The 22,157-nt window shown below is 30.4% G+C and overlaps 1 protein-coding gene across 1 annotated transcript in view; it reads right to left on the bottom strand.

Moving 5' to 3' along the window:
* Positions 1 to 450: 450 nt before the first annotated feature.
* The window catches only part of PSPC1 (paraspeckle component 1), a 61,345-nt gene continuing 39,638 nt past the window's right edge, over positions 451 to 22,157 (bottom strand). Inside the window, exons 6-9 of the mRNA XM_004680271.1 lie at positions 20,954 to 21,059; positions 6,071 to 6,128; positions 2,880 to 3,049; positions 451 to 953 (exon numbers count right to left, since the gene is read on the bottom strand). Of these exons, the coding sequence (XP_004680328.1) occupies positions 768 to 953; positions 2,880 to 3,049; positions 6,071 to 6,128; positions 20,954 to 21,059 (520 nt within the window). The 3' untranslated portion in view covers positions 451 to 767. The remainder of the gene's footprint in view (positions 954 to 2,879; positions 3,050 to 6,070; positions 6,129 to 20,953; positions 21,060 to 22,157) is intronic.

Below are 22,157 nucleotides of genomic sequence, written 5' to 3'. Positions count from 1 at the left end.
AGACCTAAATATTAGAACTAAATAAATAATACCAGATAAGGTTAAAAATACATTTTATAGCAAAAGAGATTTGCCTTCAAACAGTTAGTTTTTTCAAGATTCAAAAGATTTATTTGGAAAAAATCAGAACAGGACAAAGATATCCTTAATATTCCTTCTCAGAATATTTGAATATTTGAATATTCAGAATCTATGAAATGTAGACAACTCTTGATTTCACAGAACATTGATGGTTTTACAAATGTAAATACCCATAGCCCACCCCTGCCCAATGTACGACTCTATTTACCCCTTATTAACATTGCTTTCTGTAAGCTGCTATCTTAAGTGCTACTTGCACAAACTAAAAAGCAGAAAATCAATTTCCTTTTTAAATGGACTGGATTAAGCAAACCAAAATACTACTGTAACAGCAAAGTTAAGTAAAATTATAGAATACAACTAGTAACATTTTTAAATTATCCAAAATGATTTATTTATTGAGATTAAGTGACTACATAGATTTCACAGTACTATGGCATATTTATATTAAAAGCTAAAGTCACAAACATTTTAACATTCACAATGATGAGCATCATCATTATTATTCTAAACTACAAAGCTTATGAATAAAGAAAAAATACAAAAACCTGAAGTTTTACAAAAAAAAAAAACTCTAAAGTCTACATATATCAACAATAAAACCATTACTTCCAGGTAACAGGTATAAGTGTAAAGGCATACCACTGAATTGTTTTCCCTCTAACTAGTGAGAAATGAAAGAATGTCTAATATCTACGACGCTTATTAGGGCCTTCAAAGTTGCCCCCTTGGCTTCCTCTACCAAAACCACCAGGACCACCACTAACAGGACCTACACCACTCATTGGTGCTTGAGGGGTTTCAGAACCTGTTCTACTTCCCATAGGTGAGCCCATCTGAGATGGTGGTCCTTGTGGAAATCTATCATTGTGCTATAGTACACATAATAAGAAGTCCATTTGGAACACGCCAAATAAAAGTGACAAGAAAAATTGGCAAAATCCCAAGTGGTGGTGTCATGAAGTTCAGCAGAAAGTCCAGCAGAATCAGGATCATACATAGAAGGAAGAAAGGAGCAATTTAATTAGTTACTATGCTTAAAAAATAAATAAATAAAGCAGCATCTGAAGAACTACGTATCTCTAATGTTAAGAACTAAATTCATGGAAAAAGAACTAATTTTATGAAGTGAAAGCCTTCTTAAACCTAGTCAGTATTACGATACTATTCCAATCTTCTTTTTTATAATTTACAGTGCTGTGCATAATAAAAATTACTTTTCATAAAAATCAGAACTGGGGAACAGCATCATATTCACTGTTTAATGAAATTATTAAATTTCAACAGCTTTTAATATAGAAAGTATTAGTACACACACATTTATTATAATTTCAACTTGTAAACTTTGGAGTTTTTATCTGCAGTGCCTATGAGAAAATAGGTTCAGTTTTGTTTTAACTGACAACATATTAACATCTACTACTAATAACACAATTAAACATCTGAAAAATATATACTGAAAAAAACTTCAAAATAACTACATATACTACTTTTGAAAGCTGAACAGAATTCCCTAAGTGGGAAATTATCAAAATCAAACCAAATATTTAAATAAAGTTTACAATTTCAAAGAAGTTAATTAATTTTACTTATTCTCATTTATGCAAAAAAAACCCCCAGCAATACAAGTTTTTACTAGATTTTAGCCATTTAACTATAAAATAAAGCCTTTACTAAAAAAAACTACACTACACACTATCCAATTACAGTTGATGTTACAGCACTGCCTCTATCTCACTGTACACATTCACTTAAACTGCTCACATATTCAAACATTACAAATTCTTAAAATATTGCATTTAAATTAAAATCTTAAAATGATAAAGCACTACATCCATCAATTCTGAGATGCACATCCACTTTTAACATCTCTGTAATCAAGGTTAACTTATAACTAATGGTATGTATGAGTTTAACTGGCAGTGCCTCTTCTTTCTTAGCAGCAATGGCACCTTTATTGTAGTTTCAAAACTAAACTGCCCTTTCAAAAAATGTAATCAATCATCCTTTTCTAAGTGTTACCACCTACAACTATTAACAAAAACCGAATGAGAAAATGTTCTACCAATATAAAGCCTCATTTAAATAGTAACAGACTTAAGGGAAATGATAAAGACACCAGTCTTGCCACCAATATTCCAATATAATGAAAATTATAACTGAAATTATCTTTATAGTATTTAAACCACAAAGATATCTTCACACTCTTAAACCAAGGTACAAAACTGCCTATTTTAAATTTAGTACAAATGTAATTAGTAATTAATTCTATAATAGATATTCAGCAAGTTTAAAACATTTCATACTTTAATTTTACTCCTAAATTAACTCCATAAAATCAATCTTAACTGTACATCTTATTTAAATGTTTACCAAAAACTCTCACACATATGGAAGTTTTATTTCCCATGAAAGGTAAGGAGTACCTTTCATGGAAAATAAACGATTTAAGAACGTAATTGTAAGAACATAATTGTAAAATTCTTGACTATTGAACACAGGTGAAATAGAGATATGCACTAAAACATGAAATTAATGTACGTATCTGCTATAAATTTAAATACAAAACCATGCCATGGATGCCGGTATGGTAGGTAATAAGGCACTCATAACTCTTGGGATACTTAAAAACTATGTTTTATAAATCAACACATAACTTCACAAAATTACTTTTACTTTAATGGACATTAGTCTTTACTGACAATACAAATGACACCAATTTTCTAAGTGTGAAGTTATCTTTGGGGCAGAAGAATATATTATAATATGTAATCAAAATAATGTTTATGATACATTACCACTGCTCCATTATCTGGTATCATTGGAGTTCCCATATTTGCAGCTCCTTCTGGTCCCATGGCAGGACCAGGACCCATTGGTGGGCCAGGTATAGTTCCTCTGTTGTTCATATTCATACCCATCATTGGAGGAGGACCTTGGTTACCAGCAGGTGCTGGGCTAAACGCATCTATGCAAAACAATCTATACTTAGAGCTGTCCTATCTTAGTTTAGTACATATTAAAAATTTAACAATACTTAAGCAATCTATATAGCAAAATTATTATCAGTCATTTTCCCTTCTTGAGAATGGGACACCCAAATTATCTGTACTGTAACAGAGCCTTACCTATACTGTAGGCTTTCATCCTCAAAACAAATATATATAAATGAGACAACTATCAGCTATTGATATTTTAGGATCAGAGACTTTAAAATTTTGAGAACTTTCTGAAAATTTTGTATTATTTCTGAGAGTACAAATAGTTTCTAACAAGGGTGACAGTATCCAATTCAATAGCAAAAATTAGCACTTGTTTCTTAAACTTATGACTAAAAATGTTAACATGCAAATTGCACTAAGTTATATGTGAGGAACCATCATATATATGTATAATGAAAATATATCTATATATAAAAATCACTGTAACTACTACCTTTTAGGTACTGAATACCTCACAAAATTATAGGAGGTAAACATTTTAAAACTTCAGAAAAAACAATCCAAACAAAAATTAAAATCACTCATGAAACTTCTTAAAAGCAACTGCTACCAAATATATAAAATATTAAGGCAACTATTTGAATTTTTGACATACTGAAATTCTGGAAATTTTATCAGTTATCTGTCAAATTTTTTTCATCAAAATGACATCTCCCTGCCTAAGATTATTTGCAATAGTGTTTGAGCTGTAGCACTACATTTGTAATGGCCTCAAATACATTTTTTTGGTCTTTTCTGTGAATTTTTTTCACTACTAATTACTCATACTGTTTTTCATTAATAGTTCATATCAAAAGCTGATTCCAGTTTTTCTTACATAGTACTTTCTTGTATAGGTCAAATTTATGATACTCCTATAATTTCTAAAAATATATCTATATCTATTATCTATCTATCTATATATATACACACACACACACACACACAAAACAGGAATTGAAGATTCATTCAAACACAAAATTACATAGTATCTAACTCAGATGAACTCTATACATGAGTCCAGGGAGATGATGCAGAGAGGAAAAACCCTCACTCCCTAAGCAACATACTACTACTGTTCTTTTTGAACCCAATCCCCAGTAACTTAACAACTTCATAGGGAAGTAATTATTTCCTTAGTATCAAAATATTTCTGCTGATAAACCCATATTTTAATTATCCAAGAATACTTCACTGTCCCTTAGCCATCATTTAAGTGATTTTTTTTTTAACTAGACTTCAACATTTTCCACAATGAGAATTAGCCAAGGTGGAGGCACTATTTAGGAGATAATCCTCGATCCTCACATGTTATAGCTAATATTTGGGAGTGGAATATAACTATTAACTATGGTTAGATTAAGTATATTAAAACAAAATTTTCAACTTTCAGTAGTTGGATAATCCTATTTTTAGTAATTATAACTTCTACCAAACAGCTGTTATTAAATTTAAATGTAAAAAAATGTTAGCATTCTCTAGTTCCCTGAATGGCAGCTTTATAACCTATTTTCCTTTGTATGTACAATGATAATACACCAGAAAGTGTCTTACCACTGTAACTTGGTAAGTTATAACAGTTTACCAACTTAACAGACATTCAACTGCATGGTAACACTTTCATAAATCCAGTTAGCCATTAGAATGAAGTCTCACACTGAGTAAAATGTAAAGAAGAAAAAAAATACTTGGATTTTAGGGGGAATTAACTTAAGTGTTAAATGTAGTTCTCTGCATGATAACATGAAATATTTTTAATTCTCTTAAGTCCTTAACTAAGTAAGGAAACAAAAAGCATGTCCTTATATTGCTTCTGATAAAATTGCTAATCAAGCAGTTAGAATGTTTTCTGAATCTATGCAACATCAAAAACATTTCAAGTTTGGGTCTGACATTAACGACAATCTAATGACAAGCTACTTTAATCCATAACCTCACACTTTGTTTTTAAACCACCTAAATTATATTATAGACCATGCCACAATTTACTTTTAAAAAGACAAATACTGACCTACTTTACAATATTACATTCAACTATGCTTCACCAATAAAAGACTAGATTATCTGGTTGGCAGTGACAAACTGGCATGGGAGCAGAGAAAGGCTATGGGAAACGTTCCACATTTTAGATTCTTTTAGTTCATACATTAAATATTCTAAAGTACAATCTGAATTTTGTTGGTGAATGTACGTGTTACACATATCAAAACATTTAAGATAATGCAATCTTTACAACAATACATATACAAATCATGTAAAGATTTTAACTTCATGATTTCTGTGGGGAAATGCAAAATAAATAAAATGTAATTGCCTATGTTTTAAATGCATAATATTTTAAATAGTAAATTTAGTAAGACCTATGTTAACATCCCACACTTATTTTCCCTTCAATCTGGTTGTGCACTCAAAATTAAAGTGTTAATATTGGGCAATTTCTTCAAAACTTTGTACAATTCTAGATATACATTAGTCTAAATGTACAAGGCTCATCTCATTTCCTTGGCAGTCATGGATGTTCCAAAATAGTGCATTTCTGTGCACAACACTGTAGGTTTAAAGAAAAGTTAAATATTCAGTGAAATAAATAATAGCTTCAAAGTTACACAAAAGGTTACCATAAAATAGAAACTTATGAGATATTCTGAAAAAGTTTTAAAATACAACTCAGAAACTGTAACATTTCCAAGGTAAATTAGCCAGTATGAAGGCATGAGATTTGATTTTCTTTTGACAACAAAACTATATTACACCATGCAATTACCTAACAGACTGCAGGTTGTATCAAAACCTGGTTAAAGGTTTAATTCACTAAAACATATCTTAGCCTTTAAATAAACAAAATGAAATGTTCTTCACAGGCATATGTTTCAACTAAACAAAGAAATGTGACTACTACAAATGCTGGCTCTTTTAGTTACTGATAGGCAGATACAACAAACAGCATGTACAATTTCCCAAAGAATTACAAGTAAGTTACAGAAGCCTTTTGCTTCAAAAATCCCTACCTCCCATGTTTATTGCTCCACGGGGACCCATATCACCCATTCTCATTTCCTGTTCTCTCTGTAAGTAAACATAGTTGTCACAGTCAACCTATCGATCTTATGACTTTAACAATTCCCATCTAAAATCAAAAAGAAAGAGTAAGTTGGGATATCACTTTCCATTAAAGGATTTTTTAATTTCCAATGTCATTTATTTAATAAAAACACTGAAAAGAAATGTCAGTTTCCTACTTATAAACACAAGTGTTTAAGAACACCCAGTTTATATGCGAAGTGATCAATGAGCCGGATTTTATTCCAATAGGTTAAAGAAATATGCCTATATTCCACAAGGAAAAAAACCTAGTGATAACAACCACGAGGGTTAAACTGGTTTTTATTCTTGAAGGTCACTAAAATCTTAAAACAGAAATGACTATTACCTCTTTTATGTTTAAATATACCATACAAACAGCTATGGGGGCACTAATCTAAAAATGAAGTTATAACAAATTTTCATTTTTGAAATTTTACTTTTCACCCTTGCATTTTATTCAAGTACTCAAGCATAATTTCATCCAGGACCTACAACCATAAACATACAAGCAATTATTGAAAATTTAACATAACACTCATCTCCTTTATTTGAATAAGAATTTTACTTAGAAATCTAAATAAAAATATTGCAAGGATGACAGCTTCTGAAACAAAATGCTCTTGAGGTTAACTGAAAGGGCTTAAGGTGTAAGCAAATGTTTAAAATGTTTCAAATTTCAACACAGAAACAGCTTGCTAAAAACTCATTTACTAACAATAGTAACAAAGAAATAACCTCAATGAAATCTCTAGGTGAACATATTCAACATTATAATAGAATGTTCAACTATTTTTTGTCTCCAACATTTTATCTAAGAAAAATGTTGAAATTTAAAGAAAGCATAATTACTTTTTAAATTAATTTTATAAAAATGTTTAAAATTTAACAACAAAATGTCCTCAGAAGGTTAGAAAGTTTATAAAAACCATGGTGGATAAATAACATAGACATTAAGTTACACAGCCTAAAGGCAATGCCTAAAAAGGTAACATTTAATGAAGATGTGATACAACACTGTTTAAACACAGCTTCATGAAGAAGTATTGTGTCCTATGAGTACTTAGAAAACAAAAATGCCAAATATTTCTAAAGTTATGACTAATGGAAAATGTCTCTGATACTAACAAAAACTCAAATTTTCATAAAACTGACTGAAGCCATAATTTTCCACTTAATACAGAAAATACTATTTGGTGAACACAATTAGCACTACTATCAAAAAGCATGCCAAGTTGTCATTTCCTTACCACCAGAACCAACTGATACAAGTATAGTGTGCTTCAGTATACAAAAATCTAAAAGGTGTTATTATAGCAGATACTTGTGAAAAGATGACTGTATTCCAGTACTATACAACAAAACACATGGGGTCTAATGAACATGGCATGGGGGGTGGGGGTGGAGAGGGGAAGTGTTTAATTTATAATTATTTTTTACTTTTGGATTTCTCTTCACTAAAATTAGGACTGTGACAGTCTTACTGTTCAAGTTTTCAATTTTCTTTATACCCTAACAGGATGTTCATATCCATTCTTTCTTTTGGGGAGAGCAAAGGAAACAAAGGACAATCAAATATTCTTTTGTAATTTCAATTTCTTATCACTTATTTAGTACTTTTTTGAATCTAAGTACTTTTTTTTTAAAAAAAGATTTATTTATTTGTGCATCCAGAACTGGGGTACAGGCCAGAGGCTCAGGGGCGGTCAGAGGCTTCACCAGAGACAGAGTGGGGAACAGAACAGGCAGACTGACAAAGTATACTGCTGAGGGGAGCAGTGGGTGGGTCAGGAGAGGTCTGCCACGCCATGTAGTCACCTCCGAGGCAGGCGGGAATCGAACTCATGCGGAAGCGGCCTCAGATTCTTAGTGCTGTGCTTCAACCCGCTGCGTCACCAGGGAGGGCCTGAATCTAAGTACTTTTTAAACTTATTCCTAAATCTACTTTCTTCAACAGAATTTTATGGAAAACAATATTCTCTTTCTTGTGATCTATAAATTGGTCTCAATTCTAAAACTTCTCTTTAAATGAGCTGTCTTAAAATAATTAACATAGCATTATCACTATGCTAAATTACCAATTTACTAAATGTTCTCTAACACTGACACTTCTCAAAGAAAGTTACTTAGTTCAATTTTACATAGTTTCACTCATAAGATTAAGAAAAAAAGATGATATAATTAAGACTCAGACATCATCTTCTATTTTAAGAACAAAAGGAGCTTCAGTTTTGTTGTCTTGAGGTTGCTATTTCCTATGAAAATGTTTCATACTTCCAGAAAAGACTGTTTTTAAGAATAACTTTAATAATGGAAATTCAAACAGCACTTCTCATTACATCTTGATCTATCAAATATCAATAAGGAGAGTTACATGCAGAAGTTCATTATAACTTTGTACCCATCCAAAAAAAAAACACAAGACCTTCACTTTTATGAATTACTTACTTTCAATTATAACAAGTACGTAATGTGTGATACTTTTATCATACAAAATTTAATGTTGTTTTATACTTTATCAAAATTTAAGAGTTGTGGTTTAACATCAAATCTCAAAACACTGCATTTTAAGGAGTTATGACTAAAACTGTTAATTCAATTAATTTCATAACTGTGTTATGAAATAGTGTTATTCTAAGAGATCATAAAATTGAGGCCTGAAGCTATGATGTAACATATAGATTGAATTGATCTGCAGAATTTTGACAACAGAGCTCATACAAAATTTTCACATTCAGAAAGCACTTTCACTTTTCAAGAACTCCAGCAAACTTAAAAAAATTTTTTTCTATTTATTGTTACAATAATTATAAGGTGTGCCTTTCCATTAGAACAATTACACATATGTGTTACTGACAGTGTGTCACTGAAATATGCTTAAATTTAGATAACCAAAAAAGGTAAGCAAATTATAGGACCACATTGCAGTTCAAATCAGCATTACATTGAGTAGTTCTCAAGTGTGGTTCATGAAATACTAGTAGTCCCCAAAATCCTTTCACGAAGTGCACAGAATCAAAACTATCATTACTTATTAACACGAAAATATAGTTAATCTATAATATGTTCTAAATAGGATTTTTCACTCTCAAATTTTCTGAGTGGTACAAAAGCAATGAAGGACAAAACACATGGTGTTTTGGCACAGTATCAAGGCAAATCTTTACTCTCTTTTTCATTCATACTACTGCAGCTTAAAAATTTCAATTATAATTGCCCAGATAGAATAAAAATAATTAACTTTTAAGATTGCCAACCTCGGATTCGTCTTCTAATACTTTATGCACAAAACAGAATGAATGCATAAAGTGCTACTACTGCATTTTGAAGTACCAAGGATGGTTATTTCCAGGAAAAACAAAACAAAACAAAACAAAACAAAAAAACACTGCTGTAGGTTGCAAACTGGATGAAATTTTTTTTTTCCTTCGAAGTTTTACTGTAGCATCAAAGAATATCCACAATTATCTGGAAAGTTTAAAACACATTTTTATTCATTTACTTATTACTTATCTGAGTAAAGCAAGGTTTTCTTCTTGCACATTAACCAAAAGAGCATTTTGCAACAGCTGGAATGCAAAAACTAAATATGGAAGACAGCCATTTTCAAAGAAGTCACCATTAAAATAAACAACAAATGAATAACCACTCTTTCACCATTATAATTAAACACTAAGGAAATTTGCAAAAATGTAAAAGGTAGCCATTCCTTGCACCACAACACATTTTAATTTCTAATATGGTAAACACAAAAATAAACTAAAAATAATGATCTTTTAATTTTTAATGAGATTTTGAAACTAAAGTGTCAATTGAACCACTATTACTTTTCTTTCATGAAAATATAAAGCAATGGAAAATTCATACTAATGTAAATTAATTACACCATTATTTCCCTAAGTGTGGAATTTGATGTTACACAGAATATAAATTGTGTTCCCTCCAATATTTATATTTTGGTATCAATCCATGATTTTAAAAGTATTTCATTATGTCACCTAATTTAAAGGAAGTAAAAAGGCAAACATTATAATTGGAATGCTTAAGATTAGGAAACAGTGAATAAATTACTTCCTTAACATAATATCAACCAGAATATTTTTCAAACATTGACAAGATAGGTTTCAGCCAACACTTGATGTAAATAATCATAACTCCTTTTTTGTAAAGGCCTCATGTCTCTAAAGAAAACTTTCTAAAATTTGTTTATAAGACACCATGTGCCATTTAAATTTCGTAACTAAATAAAGAAAATCTTAAGTCTCCATGTAATAATACTGACCAATATAACATTTAACTCCACTAAGAGAAATAGTTTTAGAGAACATACAAGTTCTGACAAGTAACAAGACTCATTCTTTTTATTATTAAATACTCCTAAAATACTTCCTAAGAATAAATTATATTTAGTACTTGGGAATATACCTCTTCTGTCGCTAGAAAAGCTTCTGCAAAGGAATATTAGTAGTCAGTTAAACTTTTATGGGAAAATTAAACAGAAGCTATTACTACACAAAAATACTAAGTAACCTATCCAACATATTAAGAATGTAACAAAAATTATGTAAAATATTGAGAAAGAATAAAATTAAAAAGCATTGTCAATATTCAGTTGTTTAAAAATTAGGATGTTGAAGTGTCACCATCAATCTTTTCCTAATAAAAATAACTTTGAACTAAAAAGGAAAATAAGGTATGTTCCCATTGATAAAACAATAGCATGCAAACTTGCCAACATATCAGGGTGCCCCTAAGACTTAATATTTTTAACTCAGGCAATTAAAAACAGCAATTTCCAAAACTCACTGCTAAAGAAGGAGGGAAAATATTTTTTGGAACAAAAGATAATTCTTTAAACAATCTATGGTGATTCCCTTCCCCTAATTTGAACAGATGCAGTCTAAAATATCTTTGCCCATAAATACTGAAGAAATGTCTCTCCTTTTTATGACTGCTAAAATGAACTTCACATTACATATCAATAGGAAATAGCAAATCAAGATGAAACACAACACACCTATTAAAATGGTCAAATTTTGAAATATGGACAAGACAAAATACTGTTAAGGATGTGAAAAGAAACAGAAATTCTCATTCATGCTAGTAGGAATGCAAAAAGGTATGCCCTTTAGAAGATAGTACAACACTTTCTTACAAAATTAAACATATTCTTACCATGAGATCCAGCTATCTTGCTCCTTGGTATTTACCCAAAGGAGTTGAGAACTTATATCCACACAAAAACCTGCACACATCGATGTTTACAGCACCTTTGTTCATAATTGTCAAAACTTGGAAGCAACCAAGATGTCCTTCAGTTACTGAATGGATATAAACAAACTGCAGGTGTCCAAACAATGAAACATTGCTCAGCACTAAAAAGAAATTGAGCTATCATATGAAAAGATATTCAGGAAACAAATATGTATCACTAAGAAGCCAATATAAAAAGGCTACATAATATGAGACTCCAGCTATAAGACATTCTGGAAAAGGAAAAACAAAGGAAACAGTTAATCAGGTTTGCCAGGTAGGGGAGGAAAGTGGCAAGGTAAAGAGGCAGAATACAGGGGATTTTTAGGGCAATGAAACTATTCTGTATACTGTAATGGTTAAGTTATTATGTCAAAAAAAATATAATATGCAATAACAAGAGTGAACCCTAACATAAACTATATAACCCTAATGTTGATAAGATTATTTGAATATAGGTTCATCAATTTTAACAAATGTGCTACTCTTATGACACAGAATTTTAGTGGGATATTCTGTGATATATGTGATATAAAGTAGTATATGGTAATCTCTGCACCCTTTCTTTGTTCAACCTGTGAACCTAAAACTAAATTTAGTCTTAAAAGAACTCTTTAAAGTGTTGCTTTATGAATAGTAAATTATCTTTATTTTTATCATTTATGTAAGTCAGGAAATAATGTTACTTGTTAAATTTTGAATAAAAAAATAGAAGACCAACAGAAGTGGACTGACTCATTCTTAGCTTATTATTCACTAACCCAGACAAGCACCTCTTAAACTATCAATACACTGAATTATGATTGGATTTTTAAAGCCTACTTGCATTAACTTAGTAAATAAATGCTCTGCTGCCACCATTAAATTAAACTGTTAATTGTTTTTTAATTATAGAGTAGCTTTCTAAACTAAGGTAATGTCTTTACACTATGTGTCAACAGATAAGAAAATGAATATTTCAAACATATTAACTTTTAAAAGAAATTTATATTCAGGTGAGAATACTATTTTAAATCTATATGCCTGAGGGAAATTTTCAAGGATATCATTTTCAGTTGCCATGGCAAATTTTTCTGAGGTGGTGTTTTTAAAAACTGAAAGTGATTAGAATACTTATTCCTCAATTTTAACCATTATACCCCAAACGTTAAAATAGCAGCTACAACACAGAATATTTTTAATATTATTTTACCAAAGTTCATATAATTCAAGTAACTGGTTTTTTCATTTTGTTTTGTTTACACATAATCTTATTCAGTACATTTCCTTAACAAAGTGAAAATAACTATCATGACTGGTTAGATGAAGGTTTGAAAAGATGAAACAAAAGAAGAAATATAAACTGCATAAGCAATTACATGAACATGACAGTGAAAGAAACAAAGTATGTGTTCCAAAGTACAAGGAATTAAAATATATATACAAGGCATAGCTTTATGTTTGAGATAGAACCTTTAAAAATAAAGTATCTTTAACACCCCACCAGCAGCTTTGAAATTCTGACAAATTCTATACATATATATTTTTATAAGTAGCTAACTCAAAAAATAATTCCAGATGTAGTAATTTTTTTAAATATTTATGTGTTAACTACATAGAATTCAAGAAACTATTTAAAATTTACAATTGTAAGAGGAACTATTACAATATCAATTATTTTAAAATGAGGTTTAGAAAAAGCAGTATTGTGCCAAATAAAGACATCATCTTGCGAAAAATATGGCTGACTAACAAAGAGTCATAAGGTTTGAACGTGGTATACAACATAGTGGAGGGTGTGGTAAGACAAAGAGGCAAACATACCCTTACATGTTCCATTATTTGAAGTTGTAAAAAGTTTTTGAAAATTTGTGACTTTTTAACAGTTCAAATTAAAAAAAAAAATGCATGTTACCAGCAGAGCATGATTACAAACCCAAATTCCTAGTCCCTACCATTAACAGGTAGATAATAATTACACACAGTGACATTAACACTCATCTAATTAGATTTGGTACAGAATTCTAGTATCAAAAGTGATACTAAAGAGCTTCATATGAAGCCCTTCATAAGAAGTTACATAAATTACTAAATACAAATTGAGCTAAAGAAAATTTTTAAAAATATAATGACCTTGAAGGACTCTAAATTTATATTAAGTAATGTGTCCTTACAGAATCTTTTGTTATTAGTTCAAACCATTTTAAAAATTAAATAGAATTCTTTTCTGATAAATTACATTAGACATTTCAAAAGAAACTTAGTTGACCAGTTCTATTTGCCAATATTGTTAACTCCTCAAAATAAGTAGAAATATTACCTAAAAGATTTTACATGTCTGAACCAATTAAGATTAGAAAAACTTACCATTTCAAATGAAAAGACATGAGATATACCTATAATACCATGGAATAACAAACCAATCATCAGTTTAAAAAGTTCTACAACAGTGTTAAGCTAAGACTACTCAACGATAAATATTCTTGATATTCCATAACAGGATCTTTCTCTCTCAAAACTTTTTAACTGTTACCTCTTACTCTTCACAGGTACTCTGTATTTAAAATATGCTAAAATCGTCAAAGAGAAGACCCCATCTTGTCTTCTATGGTTCTTAGCACTATCTTTTGAACAATTTTTCTTACCAAAGAGAAACCCAGGAATCTTTCTGTGAGTCTAACATTCAAGGAATATTCAAATGGAAATTGCATATTGGAAAGTTAGATGGACTAAAACCAACCACCAAAAATGGTTATCCATCATTTTTAAATTTTATTCATTATGTGACTTCATTATGATGAATATTTGTACTTCAATACCACCTATGTTTCAAAATTGATGTGTTAATACCTGAGACATTAGTATTAGATAAATGCCAAGAAAAGGGGGCTCAAAAAGACCACCGAAAACCATGTGATTGAGCTGCATTGGCATTTGAAAAAACAAAACAAGATATCAAATGAGTAGTTAATTCTCTCAGCTTCCATTTAAGTAACTACAAGACAAATGCATTACTGCCCTCAAAAACAAAGACATCACTAGTGGGCAACAAAGTCAGAAAATAAACAGAAAGCTACGTGATTAAGAACTTCAAAATAATTACATTAACAATGATAGCTTGGGTGAACAGTCAAGAGGGAGGGAAAAGATTTTTCTTGGATTCTGAGCCTCTCTGAAACTATAATGGAAGCTAAGAAAAAAAGACACTAGAGTCATCACACATGACATATTGTCCTCTGATGAAATATGTACCTAGTATAAATAATTCAATCAATTCTTTCCATCTGGATTAATTCAGAAGACAGTAAAATAGAAATCATAAAACAAAAGGAAGAAACACTACTTATATGACATAGGTAGGTCACCTAGTTTACCTGAGAGAGTTCACTTTATGTATGCTGTATAAAAATTAAATTTAAATAGTATTTAAATATACTCATATTCACCTATCTCAGCTGAAATGAAACATTTCAAGTTTTCCCTCAATGTTATTAGGTATCAGAACTATTAAAGTGAGATGTGATGAATACTTTTCACAGCTAATTAAATTTGATACATAGTCTAAACTCAAATTTAGTACTCCAAATCCTCAATAAACATCATTTCCAAAAGTAAAAGTAACATTTACCTGTCAAATTCCAATTATATGCCATCCCAAATATTCAGTGAAGTTCTTGGTTCATTATAGAATTATTTTAGTGAATCAATAAAGGAAATCCAGGAAAAACTATTCACAGTACTATGTAACTGCTATTTTCCATTTGGATTTTGGCCAGTATGTCCAAACTGTTAAAACTAGCAATAGCTAATGAACTATCCAGCAGATCACACCTAAATCTGACACCAAATCCGACTGTAAACAAATCTCTTAATTATTTCCATAGGATAATGAGAGGCCATAAAAATCCCTTGTAAAATACATCCAGTCTGAATACTGTGTGTTTAAAACCTTACCCAAAAAATCTTCTATTGAAACATATTTAAATCACTAATTAGAGGTTAATAATATATAGAAAAGAGATTTGGCAGTCATGTAGAAACCTCAAAATAGAAACTTCTCTCAAAAAAATCATACGCTATTTTTAGCAAATATATATGTACCTACTCACTGGTAGTAACAATAGGCATTATTTTTATCTGCAGTGTGCATTAATGAAATTTTGATGACAAGAATTTCTATTTCAAGTTTTATCCAAGGCACATCAAGTTATATAAAATTAAATCAATGGGGTAGATAAGAGAAACAATACCCTTTCAAGTAGCAGGAAAACAGATGTCAGTGGCTGATTAAATAAAAGGTCAAATTTGGCAAACAGATCAAGAGGAGGTAACATCTGAAGAAATGTTTTCTATTTCTACTGACTGCAACAAAAAATGATTTGAAAACTATAAAACAATTAGCTGTGGGGTAGTAATGCTGTATCAGTTCTTCCCATAACTTTTATTATTATTTAAAGCCATGACTACCAATGTATGTTCTGGATACTAATTTGGATTCTTCAGGAACCTTGATTTTATATGAGGAACTCTGCTCAGTGAGCCTGCTAAAAACACTGGAAAAGAACATATAAATTAATCAATTTGCATTTTATTTCAAAAACTCTTTTGAGTTTGATTAACACCAGTCACTTTTTATAGATACCCCCCAACTCTCAAATTAGCCCTAGATCAGGGGTTAACAAACAGTAAATTATCTCAGGCTTTCCAGGCCATATAACATGGAAGTAGTCTCATAGGATTATGTAATAACTAGTCAACTCTGCCACTTTCTGGCAAACCAATCATACACAAGATATAAATGTATACATGCTCTAATAAAACTATTCCAAAATAGGTAGCATTCAAATTTGGTCTGGGCCTTACCTAGTTTGTCGGCCCCCAGAGTCTAGACCAAGTATTTTTTTTATAAAACTGCCACACCAAAACTCCTCAGAGGAACTACTGGCACAGAATGTTAATTTTTATATTGCTAAATGTATGAATTCTGTCCCGCATCTGAAAATGACTGAGACTTCCATTCACTCAAACTCCCCAGATACCATTAAAATTCAACTGCCACTATTCTTATTTTTACGTGTCTCTTTTCGGTATATGGCCAGTGGCTTTCTCAATGATAATAAGCTGAAAAGCTTTTGTAAAATGCAGGCCTCAAGGGTCCAACCCAGACCAAATGTATCAAAATATCTGGTGCAGTTTTCTTTTTCAAATTTAAGATGGGTGGCAACACTATCAGATTTTAATCAACATCCACAACCTCACTAAGTGATTAGTAGACAACACATCAGATTCTACTGGGATCACAAATCAAGTTAATTTCTAGGTTGGAAACCTAAGAACACACATTTTTTAAAAAAGTTTCCTGATTATTCAAAAAACATTACCTTGGAAGAGGGATCATACCCTCTCAAGTCTCTGCCTACATTCCTTGATACTTTCAGTCTTGCTATTTTAAAATCCTGGGAGCTACAACGGAGCAGCTCTGACAAACTAAAAACTTAGTATATAATCTACTTTTATTTTCAAGGTTACTAATACCACATGCTTCAATAATCGAGGCTAGTTCCACCTATACAAATGGGAATAAAATTTTTCAATATCAAGTCATATACTTATTTTCAAACAAATCTGAACTACAAGTCTTCTTAACTAAAAAGAAAACAATCTATACCATAGCAAAAAGATATCTCAAATTTAAAAACAAAGTAGCATTTAATCTACTTTAAAGTTTTCATGACTACATAATACAAATACTAAAGCTAGGTTGACATGTATGTTATTATATTAGCATTTTCTTAAGGAAGCAAAATTTACTTTAGGAAACTGCATTTCAAATTATTCTAAATGAAATCTCCCTTTTACTCCAATCCAAACTCTCTCCACAAATAAAGCCACATTCAATGCTTAAATGTTTAAACTACTGAATCTACAGTAAGTAGACAAACAATATGAAAACAGAGGATAATCATAAAAAACAACCTTGCAAGTTCTTAGTTTACAGAGAAAAAAACTGCTATGAAAGGTGTGCTACTCTAAGTAGAAAATTTCACCCCAGTAAATACTATTTTTAAAAATATTTAAATGAACTCTCCGCTATGATAAAGAGGAATCTCAATGTACTTAAGACTTCCTCTAAGGAAAAGTATAGAATGAAATAAAAATGACAACTTCTAATTGATGAATTGCTGACACAGCCTTGAAACTCTTAAGAATTGACCATGCATGATGTTTTCCCTCATCTTTTGTTACATTCAAAGTTTATTCAAGACAAAATGTGGAAGTCAGTACTTTATACTTTGAAATGCATACTATTAATTACATTAACACACAAATAGGAATATTAAAGAGAAATGAGAGATGGCATCTTAAAATAAACCATGACCTACTTTACTCTTACTGCTTGGGCAAGCCGAGCACTTACCATTTGATTCTTCACTTTAAACTGAAAATTTTAATAAAAAAAGAAAGTACATAAGAGGGCCTAATTTCAAAGATTTTTAAAAACATTTAAAATGTTCAAATTTTTTCAAAATAAACTGAAGATAACTGCCTCAATTTTTTTCTGTTAACACAAAATAGTTAAGACCTGTAAAGAACTTTTGTTAATATTTCTTAGTTCTTGATTATACTAAACCAACATTATGACGGTAGGAACCAAATAAAATAATCAGAATTTCCAATATCAAAAGACTAAAAAATAAAGGCTGTATTTCAACTGAGATGGAAAAATGCACAAAAATATGTAAAAATAAACTATTATAAAATTTTAAAAAGTAATAATAAAGGCTGTATTTCCCCTGCAATTTTGAATTCCGTTGTTAAAAACTTTTTTCTATTTAATAAACTATGTTAAGTGTGGCTCGTCCGCCTCAGAAATTTATTATAGTAACTTTGTAGCTCATATAACCTAAATACTAATTTTTAAAAAGTCACAAATAGTCTAGCAAGCATTTCTGTAAAGGCCCAAGAGTTAAATGGTTTTGTGGTTAACAGTCAAGTGGTTTTGTGGTTAGCAAACAGTCTCAATCTACTGCTATCTTTTCTTATTCATCAGCCCTATAAAACTACAAATACTATCATTTCTATTTCCATATAGGGTGGTAAGAAAATGGGTGGTAGTTCTGGCTATGTTTGCAAACCTCTGTTCTAGCCAAATTAATCCTTTAAATACAAAACTCATATTTTAAGTAATTAAGTGAAAACAAAGTATCTTAATATTAAAATTATCTAATCATCTAACAGCATATTACTGATGGGTTTTTGAAGCATCAATAAATCCAGTATGTGTATTTTATAATATCTACTTATTCTCAAAGTTCATTGGATATTTGAATATTTTATCCACCAAATGTTTTTAAATTTTAAAAATCTGCAGTATTTTTTATTTTAAATTATAACTATATTTCCAAATAGCTTTTAAATAGAAAAGTAAAAATTAAACTGTCTCATCAATGATACCGATTCTAAATACCAGTTGAGCCATGTGAAAAATACTGGGAAGTATTTTAAAAAACTGAATAATTTAAAGAAAAGTCTGGAACTGAACTTATGATACAGCCAGTAGCAGAAAGCATTTTAATTAATCATTTCCTTTGAATTTCTTAAATGTTTACACATGAAACTATTATAAATAGCTACAAATTTGCTCAAAACATGTAAAAAATTATGCCAGTGTTAAAACAAGAAAGCTAAGTCCACCGATTTTGTTATAAACAAGCAATTTTTACTAAAAGAAAAAAGACAGAAAAAAGGACTAGGAAAAATTTCCCAATCCTTAATCAGAAAAAATTAAGTGTCCCTAAGCAATCTATCAAGAGTGCTTTAAACACTAAAATCAGTTTTCAATATAGTATGAAAATTTTAATTCCATCCAAATTATTCTCACATTGATAAATTCAGCATTTTTGTAAAGACCAAATGTAAAAACAAAGACAATTATTTAATAACAAAAGTATCCTTATCAAGTGTAACAACCAGAAACTTAAAACCGCAGCTTTATGAAAACCGTAGTTTTAAAATATTTCACCAAGAGCTATAAGAAAAAAGAATTGCAAATATACAAATTGTTCAGGAAAATTTAGAGTGCTTCAAAAAAGCTTATTCAGTGGTAAATTATGGTAAATATGGTAAATTTTTAAATTTATTAAACTAAACCTATTAAGACATATAAGCAACAAAAATACTTCTAACATTAAATGCCTTGTAATGTTCATTCAAAGACTACTGAATGTCAAGACAAAAAGATCCTCATTGTGATACCAATTAAAAACTTTTAAAATGTCTCTAGGAATAGAGATCAGAAAAAAATGGCACCATTGCTTTTTTACTTCAAAAGTATTATTTTAGCCTAACATTTTTTAAAGAATTGTGGCTTTTCAAAAGGTAGAGAAAAATATTAGTAATTATCTTTCAGAAAAAATGGATTATTAAGCTGGCATTTAACATAATAAAGGAAAACTTGTTGAATCATAAATAAGTCATTGAGAATTTGCACACTTTAACAATATTTAAAGTATTGTTATGCCCCACTATTCACTTCATGAATACAAAAATCAAAGTCAGATAAAATATCTAGAACTATTACCAGTTCATGAGAAATTCAGGAATAAAATATGTTGCAACTATTTTAAACATCAATTACACTGTCACCAAAATTCACAAGGTGAGTTACTATATACAAGATTACATTTTATTAAAAATAAAAAAACTAGATAAGTATAAGAAAACTAATAGATTAAAAATTCTGAATTGGCCTAGGAGTTAAGTCTCATTGCTACCACCTCCATGGCCTGAGTTCAATCCCGGTTGCCTACTGCCGCCCTCAGCAGTGTATTCAGTAAATCCACCTATGCTGTACCCATTTTGTTTCTGGTAAATCCTCTCAACCCCCACCACCTCTGGTTCCCCTCACATAAAAATGGCCCCCAATTCTTCTATGCAAAAAATATATAATTAAAATTTTTTAAATTCTGAATTTAAAAATCAAAGATAACAATTACATTAAAAAAATTAAAAACACCTTTAATAAGACCTGAGCAAATTTGGGCTTAAACTAGTTAATGTTAGAATATTAATAATTTTAATGTATGACAAAGGTATTTTGGTAAAGTCCTCATATTGTAAAGATATAAGCTGAAATATTTATTAAAATCATATGAAGGTAGATTTTTATAAAAAATAAATAAAGTAGGTTTATTTAAAAACAAAAAATAGCTAAGTGCTCATAGTTGTTATGGTTTAGAGATAAGCACATAGTAGTACACTTCTGCATTTATCTGGAATCTTCCAATAATACTTTTCACTATCAGTTAAATGGTGAAAATCTGTCAAGTGGAAATGATAGATTTATCAACATTTTAATTTGGTAGCACATATTTTAAAAAAATAAAGTAAAATGAAGAAAAATTTAACATTCATTTCATACATTAATCACCTGTAAGAGGTTAAGCAAAGTAATATTTAACATAAACATCACAAATTCAAAAAATTACCACTACATAAAGCAAAATCTAAAGAATTCTCAATGTTTATCATCTTGCTGACAATCTAAAATGATTATAGTTCACCAGCATTTCACTTACATTTTCCATATAGTTTGGCTTAAAGCCCTCTTGCTGTCTCCTCAGTTCCTCCTGTTCTCTGTGTCGGATCATTTCTTCCTCACGACGACGATGCTCTTCCTCATGTCTGAAAGATTTTTCAATAAAAAATTTCAATGTGGCTATAATCTGTAATTTGATTTCAGGTAAAATGAAATCATTTACACAAGTTCCATTATGCCCAAAGATCAAAAATAATGATACGCTTACTAGAGTTATCTCCATTCTTCTATTTTGCTCTAACCTTTTAACAAATAACCAAAAATCAAAGTAAATTAACTAGAGTGATTCAAATAAAGTAACAACTCATGCTATGAAGTTATATAGTTATAGCCAAGAAACTGAGAATCAAAATCTCAATCTCTTTCAGTATAGAAAAAGAAAAGCCTAGGACATATCATGGTATAACAAAGTTACTGAAGACATCAAACCACCTAGAGATAAACCAATGCAAAGAATCATGCTGCTTAGAGAATTCTACTATGTATGTAAAGAAGTCTTAACAAGCCCTTATCTCCCATTTCAGCAAACCAGAGGAATTTCCTAGAGCAACTGTTATAAGGAGCAATTATTTTTGATAAATTAAGTCTTAGAGGACAATCAGTTACTGACTATGGCTACCTTCAGGCTTGAGTTGTGTTGAGTAATTAGGACAGAACATAAGACCTACAAAGTTTAAAGTAGTTACTACTTAGCCCTTTCCCAGAAAGTTTACCAAGCTCTGCCCCTAAAGGTACATTCAAGGAAATAAAAAAAAAAAAGAAACAGACACAAGCAAAGATATGCTTTCTAGGCCCTCCCTGGTGGTACAACGGGTTAGGGCACAGCACTGCAAGCTATCAGCAGCCACTTTAGTGGGAGTTCTATCCCCAGCCCCAGAGGTAACACACATGGTGTAGCAGACCTCTTCTGTCTCACCCACTGCTCCCCTCAGCAGTATATTTCAGTCTATCTGCCTGTTCTGCTCCCACTTTGCCCCTGGTGAATCCTCTCACTACCCCTGTACCTCAGGCCTGAACCCCAATTCTGTATACATAGAAAAATAAATCTTAAAAAAAAGATAAGCTTTCTATTATAGGACTATTATTAAATTCAGTGATAATTAAACCTATAAAATAATATTTAACAGAATCACAATTATATTAGCATTTAAACCAGTGAAATTTCAAATATACACACCCTCTAC

The sequence above is a fragment of the Condylura cristata genome, unplaced genomic scaffold (assembly GCF_000260355.1).
Source record: "Condylura cristata isolate star-nosed mole 26May11 unplaced genomic scaffold, ConCri1.0 scaffold00010, whole genome shotgun sequence".
Taxonomy (NCBI): domain Eukaryota; kingdom Metazoa; phylum Chordata; class Mammalia; order Eulipotyphla; family Talpidae; genus Condylura; species Condylura cristata.
The sequence above is the reverse complement of the archived record's forward strand: the minus strand, read 5'-3'. Positions and strand labels throughout refer to the sequence as shown.